General features: G+C 43.7%; 1 protein-coding gene across 29 annotated transcripts in view; it reads left to right on the forward strand.

Moving 5' to 3' along the window:
- The window catches only part of CACNA1D (calcium voltage-gated channel subunit alpha1 D), a 188,681-nt gene that overhangs the window by 127,596 nt on the left and 48,132 nt on the right, over window positions 1-12,953 (forward strand). For 8 of the 29 annotated variants that reach the window (XM_081898264.1, XM_081898276.1, XM_081898253.1 and 5 more), the window contains 3 exons: window positions 1,145-1,174; window positions 3,324-3,407; window positions 3,725-3,808. The exons of 1 other annotated variant lie outside the window; for it this stretch is intronic. In XM_081898264.1, the coding sequence (XP_081754390.1) occupies window positions 1,145-1,174; window positions 3,324-3,407; window positions 3,725-3,808 (198 nt within the window). The remainder of the gene's footprint in view (window positions 1-1,144; window positions 1,175-3,323; window positions 3,408-3,724; window positions 3,809-12,953) is intronic. 20 more of the 29 variants (XM_081898279.1, XM_081898271.1, XM_081898278.1 and 17 more) reach the window with 4 other exon arrangements.

The raw sequence follows: 12,953 nt of genomic DNA on the forward strand, positions 1-12,953 counted from the left end.
TTCCACCCGTACACCTTTAGACTTAAAAATACTGTACCTTCTATTAGTTCTTATAGGAATTTCCCACCACACACGTCTACTTGCACTGTGTAGGGCATATTCCGTAGAAAGTTACAGTGCATGGGGAAGGCTAAGCCTTCCTTCTCCAGCTGTGAAGCTCCTGAAAATAGCCCTACATGGCAGGTGGAAGGATGGGAGCCACAGGCTGCATCTGGCCTTTGAACCTTGGCCTCCCCACCCTGACTTAAAATGCTGTTTTTTCTTTGGAGGCAAAAAATAAATAAAAAGCATCTTCCTCCTTTTTTGGAGAACAATAGCGTGCTGCATCGATACTCTTCTCCCTGCAGAAAGGAGAGTCAGCCTACGTGTTCGTGGAAGTTCCACTGTTGGAACAACCTCTTATTTTATTAAAAGCACCTGGGGGAAGAGGTAATTTGGAATAAGGGTGAGGTTCCGCCCCACATTGATTACTAGCCAGTGTCCCCCTTCCTCCAAGGTGCTCTTAGCTGTGAAAGAGAACTATATGGATTAAACTCTGTTAAGTTTTCCCCTCTGCAGCTGATACCAGCTTTGGAAGGGGTAGTTTAGGTGAAGGCAGTAGTGCAAAGGAAGAAGGTCAGTGCCCCTCACTGTAGCCCTAAACTAAATTGAAGGGGCCATGCCTGGTTTTGGAGAAATTAAACAGCATTGGGAGCATAGGCTAGTCCTACTGTTAGAAGAGGTGGTCACTTCAGGCATCAAAGACAAGGGGCAAAGATGGGTGAGGACCTGTTGAAGGGCAGAGCCATGAAACCTGTTCTGCTTTCCTTAAGCTAGCCTGCTTTCCTCAGGTGCAGTGGAGGATGTTCTGCTGCTGACAGCATTGAAGTAAGATTAAACTATCAGTTTGGTTGGCTTTCGTATGTGAAATGGGAGGGAGGGTGCCATCTTGTCCTTCACCTCTTGGGCTGGTCCTGATCAGGCGATCCAATTACAGAACATCCATACCATGCGCAGTGCTTGACCATTCTGAATTGGTGATGAGAAATTTGCAAATAAAGGTGTTTTAATGCCAGCTGAAACTAATGTTAGATGTATAATTTCATGAAAGACAACTGTTGCCTAATTAGATATGGAATTGTTTCCTTTTGCCATTTTGAATCAGATTTGTGTGCCAAAAAAGAAAAGATACCTAGTAAGTAGATGTACATTGGGTTTTTGCAGTGATGAAAGCTGTGAGATGTGTGATTTAAGTATACTTGCTGTGACTTGTCCATATATTGCATTCTCCCTTTTCCAGAGTCATCTTTATTTCTTTTACTTAGTGTTATCTATTTATTTTTTTATGTTTGCTTGCTTTGGCTTTGCACATTGCTGGGAACAATATTTGTACACGCTGACAGGAAAGGTTTGCCTTAACAGATTGATATGTGACATGTTGTTCCAATATTCTAGCAGGTCCCATAGTATCTCCATTGGACTAATTCCTTCCACCTAGAAAGTCTGCACAAGACTCTCACACCACGATGATAGGGTCTTCTAATTGCCTCCTGCTCACTAACTCATGTTCTGCTTGAGGGGAAGGTTTTCAGCCCATCAGCATTTCTTCAGGGGCGTCTGATTCCTGTCCATGGTTAATCTTCAAATACTTGAAAGTTGTCACATAGGACCCAAACCAATGAGTTCCAAAGCTATGATTCTAATAGAAACATGGCTCACAATGCCTTATATTGCTTGAAATTCTTTTTTATGCTAATATTGTAAGAACAGAATGTGAAATTACAAAGAAAAATGAAGACTGTATTTCTTAGGCCCTCTCTTCATGGGATAATCATGGGATTATCAGGAAAGAACCTGATAATAAAACTCCATACCCTTTAGATATTTCATTGAACAGATGAGTCTTCAGAAATATCTGGTGGTTTGGAATAACCCAAGTAATAAACTCTGGAAGTGCTAGTTATGCTGGTTTGTTTGTTTTTATTTTCCTTCCCAAATTTGAGATTAAAAGATACACTAATAGTACAGAGCAGAACTGTTTCAAAGCTGTTTTAAAAATATTTCTCAATAAGCACACACAAGTAGCTTAAAACGAGCAAGGGGCTTAAATGCTGCCCATTAGCTTTATGTAGTCTGTCTTGCCTTTCACCATTATGTCGCAGTGTTTCTGTTCTGAGCACCATCTTTTTCCATTTCAAACTGACTTGGTTCATTTTCAAGCACTTCTTAAGGAATCTTAATCATACAGCTATCAAATCCGTCTGCATATGAGTGGTGCAATTTTGGGTTGGCTACCCTACTTTATCCCACACATATGTTTCACTGCTACTCTGCTGATCTTTTGATTTTCAGTACTATGTTAGCTTTCTCAACTCGTAGAAGCACACATTTACATCTCCTTCTCCCCTGAATCTTCTGAGTGCTGTAATTTTAGCTTTTTCACAGCTCATGCCTACAGGGAATTTTTTTTCCATAAACAATAATGGTGATGCATCAGAGTATGGAAGGACATCCTGTACAAGAAACCTGGGGGAGGCAATTTGCAACTGACTGATCTTACTGCTGCCCAAGTGTCAGCTTTCCCCCCAAATAGGCATGCTATAGGAATTTGATTTCTGTCATTTCCGGTGCAAACTGACATGATATGCACACTCTGGGCCTAATGTGTGGATCAAAATCTAATGAGCCCCTGGGATTGTGCACTTATACAAATTTTGTAATCCACTGCTTGGTTCAAAAAATGTACCATTCCTCCCCCCCTAAAAAATGTGTATTTTGGCCTAAAATACATTTAGAAGTGTAAATGCATTTAAATATTTCATTTAAAAAATAATCACAGAATAATGCAGAAGGCAGATGGAATGGATTTATGAATAAGCCCGTGTGAAATTTTCAGAGTGGGAATAGATTAATCTGCCTATCTCCAGCCCCAGTAGTTTGGGAGAAGAGAATAGCCACCCTAAGTTGTAGTATAGTTTCCAACCTTTTACCCTTTGGAAAAGGATTGGAAGGTGAACTCCTCTGAGGGCAGGGGTATGGAACTTCTGGCCTGTGGGCCTAATCAGACCCACCAACAGAATCCAATTTCCACCCTGTCCTGTACAAACCTGTTTACACTGCTCACAGATTCACTGCTCTTCAGATTCCTGTCAGCATGTGGGGATCAAATCATGTCACATATCAGCCTTTCCTTCAGTAGACAATATTGTTTGGTTTTTCTCATGACACCATGGATTTTTGTTTGAAGTAATTTCTGTTTATGAAAAAAACTAAACAGAAGTATGCAAATATTTTGACATTTCATGTGTAATCACAAACGTTTGCACCCTGCCTGCTCTGTTCAGGGCTATTTTAGTGATGCCTGGAACTCGTTTGACTCCCTCGTCGTTATTGGCAGCATAGTAGACATCGTTCTCAGTGAAGCCGATGTGAGTATACCCTAGCCAAACCCCTTCAGTCCCACTTCTCTCTTTTCTGTTTTTCTACTTATTTCTATTATCTGGACAAGTCACAGAATTTGGATGTATTTGTAAACTGAATGCAAGCCATTCATAGTTCAGCTATGGCAATTTAGGAAAACAACTAGCTGCTGTTGGCTTCCCATTTTCTCAGACTTGAGGTGAAAAATGCAGTACTGGTGCATTGCGGAAGCTCAGATTGTGTTTCTGTGTTATAACACTGTCCTTTTTCTTCTCTTTCTTTTCTGTTTCTGTTTTCTCGTGCTACTGAATGCTTGTCCTAACAGCACTATTTCACTGATGCATGGAACACTTTTGATGCCTTAATTGTTGTTGGTAGCGTCGTTGATATTGCTATAACAGAAGTTAATGTAAGTAACCACCATTCACCCCACTACAAAGTAATCACTGTCCTTCAGAATAGAATAGAAAAGTAGAAATAGAATTAACGACCCATGAATCCCAACACCCTTTTTGGTTTTGTTTCCGAGGAATGAATTGTTTTAGTACTGTGTGAAGCAGTGGTTCTATCATTAACACAGTAATGGCTGCTGACGGATGCACAAAAGCTAAGACAGAATGAATTCAAGGCCATCCTATTACAAAGGTGTCCAAAGGAAATTCAGACCTGTACAACCTGTTGATTCTCCAGTGTCTCATATTTGACCAACTATAAATAGTAGCTGGATTGGGGCTGAGTGAACTTCCTGCTTTGTTGCCTGCCTGGGATTAAAAATAAATGGCTGAGGGGCTGAACTTGATTTGATGACTCATAGGTTGCCTAGACCTGATTAGTGTAAGCAACTGGGGAACCTCCATTGCTTTTGGAGAATTCACTTTATTGGCCATGTCTGCGATGCAATTGTAGTGTATTTCTAAGCTATTTTTTTGGAGTTATTGCTAAGCACATAGAGCTGCTGCTTGCTGCCCTGCCTCCAAATACCTTATTCCTCTTCTCCCAAAGGAAACAGTCTCCATATTTCCATCAGAAGGTAGATAGTAGGTAGATAGTTCCCATTTCCTGAGGGTTATAGAGCTCCACGAAAGATTTTATTCAAGTCCAACAGGATTCAAGCAGTTTCCAAATTAGAGTTTTTCCCCTTCTTAGACATTCACTTGCACAGATAAATAACCCTTCTCTTCCATCATCTCTGAGTTCAGGGTTCTGGAGATTTTTTGAAATCTTAAATCCTCTTCAGACTTAAATGAACTCACTGTTCTTGTTGTTCTCTATAAATTAGAGGACAAAGGTCTGAATTGGGAAACATCCTTGATTGTTGGAGCCTTCCCACACATTTTAGAACTCTTAATTTTCCAGGGTTCTAAAACACATAGGGAACTTCCACAAGTACAAGAGGGCTTAGAATTCAGGTGGCCATACTTCCAACTCATGGAAGAAGACATAAGACTTTCAAAATTGATTCTTGAATCTTAATACCTAGCAGATGCCATGTGTTATTGTCCCATAGAAATACTGTCCTCTGGCTTTCTGGAGTACAGTGTTCATAAGAAAGCACACAGAAACCACCAAATTTTATTTTCATGCATATATCTCACACATGAGGGTTTCTCATCTGAATGAAACTTTGATTGAACAGATTCTCCTCTTTGCCCTTGAGACATACACAGATCTTGGCACATTCTACTGCTCTGTGGCCTCTAAATATTGAAGAAAAGGGGACAGTGAAAGTAGGGCCCAGGAAGTCCCGTCACTGATTATCAGCTGGTAAAGGTTAGCGGGCACAGATGAAGCAAAGAACTGGGGTGGGTTTGGAGAACCCCCAGAACAGCATGCATGAGAGGGGAGTGGGGATCATTTTGTCTGGCAAGCTTAAAACTTCTGCTGATAGAACAGTAAGAGTGTGATGCTGGATTCCTCCCTTTCTATTTGCACATTCCTCATTTAGAAGAAAAGGTGCTCCAGATTCAAAACCTGGACTTCCAGATGTAATAAAATGGAATATTTTTGATTCTTGCTTGCTCAATGTTTTTGCATTTAGGGGCACATAAAGATTTGTTCACCAAGCAATACTTCAGCCCAAAACATAACTAATTCAGAATAGCAGATACTCAGATGCTCAACCCTATGCAAAAAATACTTTCCTTGAAAACATATCCAGTCTCTTTAAGAACTGAGCTGCCTGCTGTAAACATAGCTGACAGCTTAGCATATATTGTAGTTTACACATTTGACTTGCAATGAATAGATACTTTCACACTGTGTACTAATAACATCTATAATAATCTGTGTCTTCTTCTTTTAAAGATAATAATGTCAGGTTATTTATAATCCTAGAAAAATGCTGTTCTTGAGAGTGGCCAAGAAGACTTTAAAATTAAAGTTTAATATTTTCAAATACTACCCCCCCCCCCAATTAAATTATACACTATTTTTACTCTAACCTTAAAATGCTGTTTTAAACAAGCAATGTGCCTTCTCTTTGATGTTTTCTTAATCCAGTAATGACTGAAATCCTCTGTAATGAGGGCCTAAAACCTTGTCATATATATTGGGACAGGAATAGATTAATACTCCTCACTAGAGTAATGACCAGATCCATGCCTAATAATTTTTAACTTATCCTTATTCCTTAACTTGTTTTAGAAATGAGGAGGAGGCTGGTTAGGCATTAGTTTCTGAACTTGATATGTAGAGCATTGGGCTCATGCACACGTATGCACCATCCTCTCTGGGTAAAAATATTGATTACATTTTTATCCCATCATCCTTCCAAGGAACTCAGATTGGTGTAAATGGTTTTCCTTTTCCTGTTTTATTCTCATTCAGCAACCCTGTAGGTTGGGTAGTGTGAGAGAAGATGATTGGGCGAAAGTTAGCCAATGAGATTTGAAGCTAACCAGGTTTCTCTGACCTGCGTCTTGACATACAATTGAGTTAAGCATGCTGGCTCTCCAGAAGCATTGAACAACTTGGCTAAATACCATATTAATCTGAATTATCGTGGATTTCTCTGAATTTGTTTGCCTCCCTCTTTTGAAACAGAGGGTCAAATAGTGGATTCAGAGAAATCCACGATACAACTTGATGTGCCTAGTGGGACCAAAATTAATTTCTACTGTGGGGCAAGGAACTAGGAATGATGCATGAGCATGCAAGACCACAAAACACGTCCCATTTAAAATAAGGTACCATTTGAGTTTCCTTTCAGTGTCTCGAGTACAAGCTGTCATCTTTAAATTTGCCTAACTGCATGCTTCTTATGTGAAAGCAGTGTCTCCATGGTGGTGCATTCTTGGAAATGGAAGTAGCTCTAGGCCCATAAACAAGATGGTGACATCAATTTGCAGGATGGCAAGATTTGCTATATCAAAATAATATCAATAGTCATTTGTACAAGAACGATTTTGACACATTTATACAAGTGAGCAACTTGGACTTCTTAAATACTATTATATTCTACTCTATTGTAGCATTGCGAATATGTGTCAGTGTTATAATATTTGTGATACTCTAGGATTGGGAAATGAAGTTCACCAAGCTTCCAGGGAAACTTTGGGGAGGAGAGGGACAGGAAACTGCTGTAGGATACACTCGAAAGCCTAGAAAATGTCTTGAAACTCCACTTCAATGTTTATTGTTGCATTTGTTTCAATAAACCCAGGGACAGGTACCTTAACCTTACGGTAACCAGTCAGATAGGTTATGCTAAGAGAGAGCTACTTGCTCTGCAATGAACTTCTAGACCAATCGGGGTTCCCCACATGTAAACCCAGCACTTTAGCCACTACTCCATTCTGAACCAAAGCCTGCAGGATTAGGTGTGTTGTGAGAATTATAGTTCAAATATTGTGCTATATTGCAATACTGCTGAATTTCATGCATTTCTGTTGTGTTGTTTTAACTGGTTTTCATGTTCATTTTACTTTTAGAAATTTTTAAAGGCAAGTGAATATATACGGTATAAGAGTTTACAGATCAAAAGGTCTGTTAAAGGCCATAACATATCTTTGTATATTTGCTCACATTTTGTCTAAAGGAAATGCCACATTGTACACAAAACCCCTGAACGACTCTAGTCATCTAAATGGTTCCATCTCACTCAGACATGTGAGTTATTCGTGAACATTACATTCTGGAGACCAACTATATAATTATTAATTGAAGGGCCTATTTCGTACCATTCCTTGGATATCCTAGTGGGCCATAATTGTGCTACACCTCTATACATATGTACTATAAATAACCACCAAACTTTCACCTCACTTGAAAGAAATTAGTTGGACGAGTTCTGAAATGCCGTTTTGGGACATTCAGACGCCTTGGCCCTGTAAGGATTGTCATGTTCTCAATTTTAGCATGTCAAGGGTAAGAAACAGTTTGGATGGCTATTGCGGGGTTCCTCAAGAGCATGTTCACTTTGTGTTACACTGCTTGATTTTTTAAAAAGCTTCAGTCATGGTGGTGTAGAAGAAAGAGCAGGTTGATTATTATTTTTTATAAATGCCATTTACTTTGCCTGTTTGATGGACTGCTAACAGAAAGCACTGAAGGGGTGCACTGTCAGACTTAGTAGTTGTCAGACTTAGTAGTTGTTGAGGTTAGGGCAAAAGGTACATAGACAGTAAGAGCAGAGTCTTAAAGCTGCTCAGCACAGCAAACAAACATATCCCAAAAGTCTTTCCCACGTCCTGAAAGTATCAACTGATCTGAGGTTTTCTGCAATTGCGGATTACCTCCTTTCAGTTCCTTCACTGGTCAGGACCAGGTGGTGGTATTCAGGACTAGGTGATTGCTGCCTTGCTTTCTCAGGAGTCCTGACAACTATCTGCTCTCTTATATCTCTTATCTAGTGAACTTCATTAGCAGTAAACATGTTTACAATGAAACAGGGTCTCAAGTAAACGGATGGAATTTGCTTAAGAAAACCTAATCATATTGCTATCACCTGAAAAGTTTCCTGAAGATTATTGAGCAATTATATTTACATGCCACCCATCTCCCAGAGGTCACAGGGTTACAACCACAAGCATCATGAACAAACTTAGTTAACAGGACTTTCTACCTCTGGCTGGTAGTTTTGGAGAGACTGTATCCAGTACACTTCCAACCACTACAGTCCATACATGCCAAGAAGCAAATTACTTGATAATGCTTTAATGTAAATAGCATTTTTATATTGCATCTCAGATTCCCAGAGTGGTGAGATATAATTAAATGCCAACTACAGTGGCCCTCTATTTTCCCCTCCCTAATTGTCCACAGTGCGTTGGAAAGAGGACTACAGGACCAGTGTCATTTGTGCACAATCTGGAGGGCAAGGTTCATGCTTCTTTGACATAGGGGGGAAATAACTGGCTTTGTTCATTTCCTGCCCTTCCAGTTTTGCACTAAAACATCAAGCCAGTAGTGTTGAATATGGGGCGTTTTTCTTAAGAAGCACCTGGTTCACTTTGGCACTAAATGATTGTTAAATAGAAGCAGGAGTAGGCATGAAGAAGTGCAACCATCCCTCACATAAGTGCTGTTTCATCACAAGGGTGGCTCTTTTTGGAGTGCTTGTGTAATTTTTATCTAGAATTAATTAACACATGAATACTAAACCAAAAACAACTGAAGCTGATGTATGTGTTCTTCTTGGTTCATTGATCTTACAATCACTTTGTAATATTTTCAGTGACTTTAACTCTGCAGCATTACCTTATTTTAGTTTTTATTATTTTATTTATTTTGTTACTTTTTATAATTTTTTGTGTTTTGTGCTTCTTGTTTTTAACACTTTTGTAAGTCACATTAGGCTGTGTTTTAAGTGGAAGGGAGGAGTGTCAGTTATCTGAAACAACCAAATAAAATATCCACCCATATAGGATTTGGTGGACTATTATTGTGGTAAATGGTGGCTGGAAGGCACCTTGTATGTCTCCTTCCAGGAACTGCTGCAGCCAGCTGGTGCCAAACATACTGCTTTCCTTTCCTTTGGACCACATCAGTGAGGCCAAGAGAAGGGTGGTCTTGCCATCTGGGCAGCCCAGGACCTCCATACACACTGCCCAGGCTTGTGCCTTGGGGAGGTCACTTCAGTGCTGCTAATGCAGTGGTTTGACTTCACCCCCAGAGACACACTCCATTGTTTCTTGAGACAGACTGATGCAAACAAACAGTGTGAAATTAGAATAAAGATGGAGGTGAGCATGACTTGGTACGGCTGAGGGCATCTCCAGAAAAGGTGCTTTTCCTGAATCCCCAACAAGAAACTCAATTGTGGAGAAACTTTCTTTTTCAATGCTCAGATTTCTGAATCCAATTTTTTAATGGAAATGTGATCCCCCCCCCCTTAGAAAGCAAATCCTTTCAGGTTAATAGGGTTATTTGGATTGTAGCTGTATAATGATCAGGGCCAGCCCAATACATTTGGCACCTGAGATGATCCACAAAATGGTGCCCCCCTACCCATCAGGGAGGGGTGAGTAGAAGATCAACATCAGGAACAAGGGCGGAACAAAGATCTACATTGGGATCTGCTGCTCCTGTCAGTCTTGCCGCATGAGGCCGTTACCTCACCTTATCTCATGAGTGGGCTGGCCCCGATAATTGTTGCAGTATAAACTACTGCAATCATTCCCTCTTAACAGCAAATTCAGATGGTTGGATGCCATCAGTTTAGAAGTGAAACTGGACCGTCCCAAAATGGAAGTAGTTTCCACAGAGGCAGGTGATTTCCTAGGTACTCAAAAGCATATTAGTTTGTTAATTAAAAAAAGAAGGCATTTTTAGCAATGGTTTGACATGAACCTGTGAGGTTTAGGTCTTAAAGAATAAATATAACAATTAAACCTATAGAGATAAAAAAAGTCTATAGCAACTTGCATCCTGTCTGGAGATAGAACTTCCAGGTTCCCACTGAATGCCAAAGGCCTGAGCTCCTGTCTTTGTTGCTGTTTGGCTGTGCACGTGTATGCACTGCTATATAGTTTTGGATTTCTCCATTGTTTTCTATTGGTGGTTCTCAGTTTCACCCTAGGGAAGAAGAATGAAGTTCTTAAGGAATGAGAATGATACAGCTCTACTAGCTCTGGATGATCCAATATAATGCCACATTAGTATTCAGACTGTAGTTGGTTGCTATCATCTGTGACGAAAGCCCTAATAGCCAAATATGAAGATTATATATAGTGGCCCAGGGTTTAGAATGGGGCATGCTTAAGCATGATAGTAGCAGCAACACTCTCATGGTGTTGTTCTTAACAAACAATCCCATGTCTAGGGCATCATAACCCTATCCTCAGCAGTTGCAGGTTAGCTACTACAAACAGATGATTAAGACTGCTTCGTTTAAAGCCAAAGGAGATATGTGATGACAGGAAGGGACAGAGAAAAGTTCCTCCTTTAAGCAGAAAAACAAACAGAATTTTGTGTCATTCTCCTGAATACCTGTCCCACTGTTTGTTTGAGGATGATGTGTTTCTTAAATATTGATTGGACAGAAGATTGTTTTGCCCTTAATGGTTGGACAAATGATTCGCCAACGTGTTTCATGAGTCACACTACTTCTATCAGCAGCACAGGTTGCATTTTTCTAGCTTAATGATTGGACGGTAAGCATTCTTAAGAAGGCATACAAAATTAAAAAGTAAACTTGAGTACATCCCAGTATAGTGGCCTCCGCTGCTGTAGGCAAACTGAGGAAATTAGCATTGAGAGTTACGATACGTATATGAAATATACAAAATCTTTACAGATGCAAAATAGGTGACGAGAGGTAAGAAGGAAGGTACAGCATGCATGATGCAGGGTCCCTGTTCAAGCATTTTAATGCAGTGTTCTTCAGCCTTGGGTTCCCAAATGTTGTTGGACTACAACTCCTATCATTCCCAGGCAGGTGATGACAGTTGTAGTCCAACACCTGAGAACCCAAGATTGAATAGCACTTCTCTAATGAATACACATAGGTTAAGGTGTTCCTGCCACCATCATCCATTTTGCTCAAATGGGCACCTGAGAAGGACTATTGCCTATTAATTAGGCTGCAGTCTTAACTATACTTACCTGGGAGTAAACACTACTAAACATAGTGAACCTGTTTTCTGAGTAAATGTGAGTAAAAGTTTAATATAGTGGTGCCTCGCAAGACGAAATTAATTCGTTCCGCAAGTCTCTTCGTCTTGCGAGTTTTTCGTCTTGCGATGCACGGTTTTCCATAGGAATGCATTGAAAATCAATTAATGCGTTCCTATGGAAACCGCCTTCCCCCGACCTCTTCTAGCGGGCAGCATTTTAAAATCGCCCGGGACAGCGGAGGACTTCTCCGCTGTCCGGGGCGATTTAAAAGCCCCTGGGAAGGCAGGCAGGGGGGGACAAAGACTTTTGCCCCGCCGCCTGCCTTCAGAAGAGGTCCAGGACAGGCTTCGCGGACCTCTCCGCAAGGAGCGGGAGCGCTCCTTGTGGAGAGTTCCCAGCGCGCCCAGGCTTCGCGGCCCCGCCGCCGGGCTTCGGGACATCGTTCCGATGCCGGGCGGCGGGGGGAGGCTTTCCCGCCCCGCCGCCGGGCTTCGGGACGTCGTTCCGAAGCCGGGCGGCGGGGGGAGGCTTTCCCGCCCCGCCGCCGGGCTTCGGGACATCGTTCCGATGCCGGGCGGCGGGGGGAGGCTTTCCCGCCCCGCCGCCCGGCATCGGGACGATGCCCCGAAGCCGGGCGGCGGGGGGAGGCTTTCCCGCCCCGCCGCCGGGCTTCGGGACATCGTTCCAATGCCGGGCGGCGGGGGGAGGCTTTCCCGCCCCGCCGCCGGGCTTCGGGACATCGTTCCGATGCCGGGCGGCAGGGGGAGCCTTTCCCGCCCCGCCGCCGGGCTTCGGGACATCGTTCCGATGCCGGGCGGCGGGGGGAGGCTTTCCCGCCCCGCCGCCGGGCTTCGGGACGTCGTTCCGAAGCCGGGCGGCGGGGGGAGGCTTTCCCGCCCCGCCGCCGGGCTTCGGGACTTCGTTCCGATGCCGGGCGGCGGGGGGAGGCTTTCCCGCCCCGCCGCCCGGCATCGGGACGATGCCCCGAAGCCGGGCGGCGGGGGGAGGCTTTCCCGCCCCGCCGCCCGGCATCGGGACGATGCCCCGAAGCCGGGCGGCGGGGGAGGCTTTCCCGCCCCGCCGCCGGGCTTCGGGACATCGTCCCGATGCCGGGCGGCGGGGGGAGGCTTTCCCGCCCCGCCGCCCGGCATCGGGACGATGCCCCGAAGCCGGGCAGCGGGGGAAGGCTTTCCCGCCCCGCCGCCGGGCTTCGGGACATCGTTCCGATGCCGGGCGGCAGGGGGAGGCTTTCCCGCCCCGCCGCCCAGCATCGGGACGATGCCCCGAAGCCGGGCGGCGGGGGGAGGCTTTCCCGCCCCGCCGCCGGGCTTCGGGACATCGTTCCGATGCCGGGCGGCGGGGGGAGGCTTTCTCGCCCCGCCGCCCGGCATCGGGACGATGCCCCGAAGCTGGGCGGCGGGGGAAGGCTTTCCCGCCCCGCCGCCCGGCTTCGGGACATCGTTCCGATGCCGGGCGGCCGGGGGAGGCTTCAAAAGCCG

Source organism: Podarcis melisellensis (assembly GCF_964234715.1).
Source record: "Podarcis melisellensis genome assembly, chromosome: 2".
NCBI lineage: Eukaryota > Metazoa > Chordata > Lepidosauria > Squamata > Lacertidae > Podarcis > Podarcis melisellensis.